This window comes from Dermacentor albipictus, unplaced genomic scaffold (assembly GCF_038994185.2).
Source record: "Dermacentor albipictus isolate Rhodes 1998 colony unplaced genomic scaffold, USDA_Dalb.pri_finalv2 scaffold_15, whole genome shotgun sequence".
NCBI classification, from domain to species: Eukaryota; Metazoa; Arthropoda; class Arachnida; order Ixodida; family Ixodidae; genus Dermacentor; species Dermacentor albipictus.
In genome coordinates this window covers 477,685-480,995 of record NW_027225569.1, presented here as the reverse complement: position 1 = coordinate 480,995, position 3,311 = coordinate 477,685, and the positions used below count along the sequence as shown (strand labels likewise).

The 3,311-nt window shown below is 62.9% G+C and overlaps 1 protein-coding gene across 1 annotated transcript; it reads left to right on the top strand.

Moving 5' to 3' along the window:
• Positions 1 to 728: 728 nt before the first annotated feature.
• Positions 729 to 2,702, top strand: LOC135919043 (uncharacterized). The gene has a single exon (XM_065452789.1). The coding sequence runs from the start codon at positions 729 to 731 to the stop codon at positions 2,700 to 2,702; it is 1,974 nt and encodes a 657-aa protein (XP_065308861.1).
• The last annotated feature ends 609 nt before the right edge of the window (positions 2,703 to 3,311 follow it).

Genomic DNA, 3,311 nt, shown 5'->3' with positions numbered 1-3,311 from the left:
GCGTAGTCGTTGGTTGATCGGATAAAATGCGTTCAGCGCGGGATTTCGCGAGGACGATAGATTCTTGATACTGTCCGACGCTTAGAAGCTCATCCTCAAGGTTATCATCGGTAACCTGCTCTTCTACTTGGTTATCAAGGTCCGTAAGCATAGTTTCCTTTATCTTCAATAGGTTAATATGGTCGGTCAGCTCACCATATGGCGTTGGTTCCGTCTGCATAAGCGTTGTCATGTCGTTGATGATCCTGGTGACCGCCGCTCGAACGGTAGCACGCTTCCGTCGTATTCTTTCCATGTCGTCACGTCGGGAATGGTAGGCCTCGTGATGACGTGGATCGTTCTTCGACTCTGTCGCAGCGTGGTCGCGTTGATCGCGTCGGTAGGTCGTCCTCTTCAGGTAGCTCGCTTCATCGTTAGGGGTCTTCAACTGTAGATCTGATATCCTGGTCACGGCACCATATGTTGAAAACCAGAAAGCGGAGCCGAAGTAGAGAACGTCTTCTTTATTGGACGCTTGCAAAAACAACTAAAAAATGCAGGCTCCCGCTCGGCTCCACGCTCGCTTCTAACTTCGTCTTCTCTTCTTTTTCGGAGCGTAATATTCAACAACCTCCATCCTGGGGAAGGTGCTCGAGCGGCTCCTACAGGGCAGGCTCTATTATTTCGCCTCGTCGCGCGGTCACATACACCCGCACCAGTACGGGTTCACGCACGGGCGATGCGCGGTGATGGCGCTGCACGCGTTGTGCGAATACATCCGGCGCCACAAAGCCGAGGGCACGCCTGTAGTGCTAATATCCCTGGACTTCCGGGGCGCCTTCGACAGCGTGTGGCACCCCATCGTGCTCAAATACTTCAGGGACCGCGGCTGTCCGACCAACCTAGTCGGTCTGCTCAGATCATTTCTCGCGGGCCGCACCGTCGAATACACGTCGCATGCCGGTTCGGTTTCGGCCGAGACGTCGATCGGCAGTCCGCAGGGGTCGCCCGTCTCCCCGCTCCTATGGAACGTGGTTGTGGACGGGCTCCTCCGGTTGCCGATGCCGCCCGGGGTGCGAGTACAGGCTTATGCCGATGACACCATTGTACTCGTGCCGGGGAAGAACAGGGCGCGCGTCATGGAGGCCGCGACGGAGGCGATACGTCGCATCGAGCAGTGGACCACCGACTGCAAGCTCGCGCTCAATGGTGATAAAACATTCTGTGTCCTCTTCTCCTTCGGGAAGGGGGGCATGGAAAAGAGCCACCCGACCATCCGGTTGCGGGGCAGTACGAGGGGGCTGCCATTTCGCTCGTCGGTGAAGCTCCTGGGCGTCGTGGTGGACAGGCGCCTGTCCTTTTTCGAGCACGCCGAGCACCTGCAGCGGAAGGCGGAGACGCTCGCCATCAAGTCTCTGTCCTTCATGCGCATGCACACCGCCGTGGACTCCGCCCTGCGGCGCCGCCTATACCGACAGGTGCTCCTGCCGGCGGTGGCGTATGCGTCCCCCATATGGTGGTCGTCGTCGCCCGATTGCCGGCTTAAGGCCCGCATGACCACGGTGCAGCGCACCATATTACTTGCGATCACGGGGGCGTATCGCACCACACGGACGGCTGCGCTGCAGGTGCTCGCCAACCAGCCGCCCATCGGGCTGGAGCTCGACAGACTGAACGCGGAATTCTCCCTGTTCCGCATGCGCCGCGCGGTCACGTTCGGGACGCACACCATCGCGCCCGACGAGGTACAGTACCCACACGATGTCTGGGGCGCCCACCCATCAGAGGCGCACGGATATCCCTTCGCGCGACTTGAGGTCGCGGCGGCTCGCGAGTGGTCGTCGGCGCCGGGCACACACGTATACACCGACGGATCCTACACGTCGCGGTCCGCGGGCGCGGCGGTGGTGGTGTTGAGGCCGCGGGGTTCGATAGTCGCCGTCAAAAAATTCCGCCTCACGATCGCCTCGAGCGCCTATTGCGCCGAGGTGATAGCGCTCGCCGAGGCTCTCAATTATTTAGAGACGCACGCGTGGGAGCCTCCGGCGCACATTTACGCAGATAATCTGTCGCTGCTCGCCGCGCTGAGCAGCGTAATTACTCGAGACGCGCGCGTAGCGAGCATTAAGGGAGCGCTGGACCGTCTGCAGAGACGGGGCGCCTTGTTATTATTCCATGTGCCCGCCCATCGAGGCATCTTTGGAAACGAGTTGGCAGACATGGCGGCGGGTTCTGCGGCGACCTCGGGCGTGGACCGAAGGTCGCACCGGTCCTTCCGGGTAGTGAGGGCCGCGTTCTCGGCCACCGTGCGGGCGCGATGGGCCGTGGAGTGGCGTGGGGAGCACTCCGACACCGAACTTTTCAAGTGGGTGCCGGACATCGCTCAAATACCGCGGGACTTTCCGCCGCCTCGGCGGCTGGCCTGTCTCCTCACCGCCCATGGAAGATTTCCATATTACTTCCAGCGCTTCCGCATCTCGCAGGACGCGCGCTGCCCTTGCGGGGCGCCCTGCCGAGACGCGCGGCACTTTTTTGACAGCTGCGCGTTGACGGCCGACGTCGTAGCGCGGATACGGGAGTCCGGCGGTTCTCTCGCGACGGGCGATTACCCGCGCCTCCTCAGAAACAGGACGGCTTGCTCGCTACTGGCGGAGATGGCAGGGATCGTGAGCGATCGTATGCCCGACCAAGGCGGGGTCGGGGTGGCGCCGGACGGGTGGTAGGATGCACGGCGCGCCGGGGCTCGCGGACGCCGGCGCGTCTTTCGTGGCCGATAGTCATTACATCCCTCGTTTTTCTTGCCGTCTCTCGGGTTGTTTTCGCGCGCGTGCGAACGGCCGTCTGCCGGGGGACCGGTCGTGACACTGTCCTCTGGACGAGCCGGCCCCTGGCCGAATAGGGCGGGGCTTTTGCCTCTGCCGGCTCTGCCGAGACAACGAGCGCCGGTCCTTGTGCCGGGGAGGGCACTTCGGGCACGGCGGCCTCTTTTTGCAAGCCGTCGGGTAGTGCCGGGTGTGTCGCAGTGTGCGCGGGATGGCTGTGTGGCGTCGATTGTGGCCGGCCCCGCTTCGGGATTGGCTGCGTGCTCCTCGGCGTGCCGGGCGTGTCTCTGAGCGCTGGCGGCGGCGAACCGGCCCGTCGTCTAGACGAATGGGAGCGCGGAGGCGTTCCTGCTGACCGAACGAGCCATGCAACGGACATGCTGCCTTTGGCGTGCGGAACGGGCGTTCCTGACCGCGGCCGCCTCTTCGGTTGGAGACGCGCGTCCATTGGTGCGCCGGGGGAGACGTTCCCGGCCCTGCGTGCGCGCGCTGCGCGCCCATTGGCGCGCC

Bases quoted from the DNA above. Each gene is read 5' to 3' on its own strand.
- LOC135919043 (XM_065452789.1), top strand. From the start codon at position 729: ATGGCGCTGCACGCGTTGTGCGAATACATCCGGCGCCACAAAGCCGAG.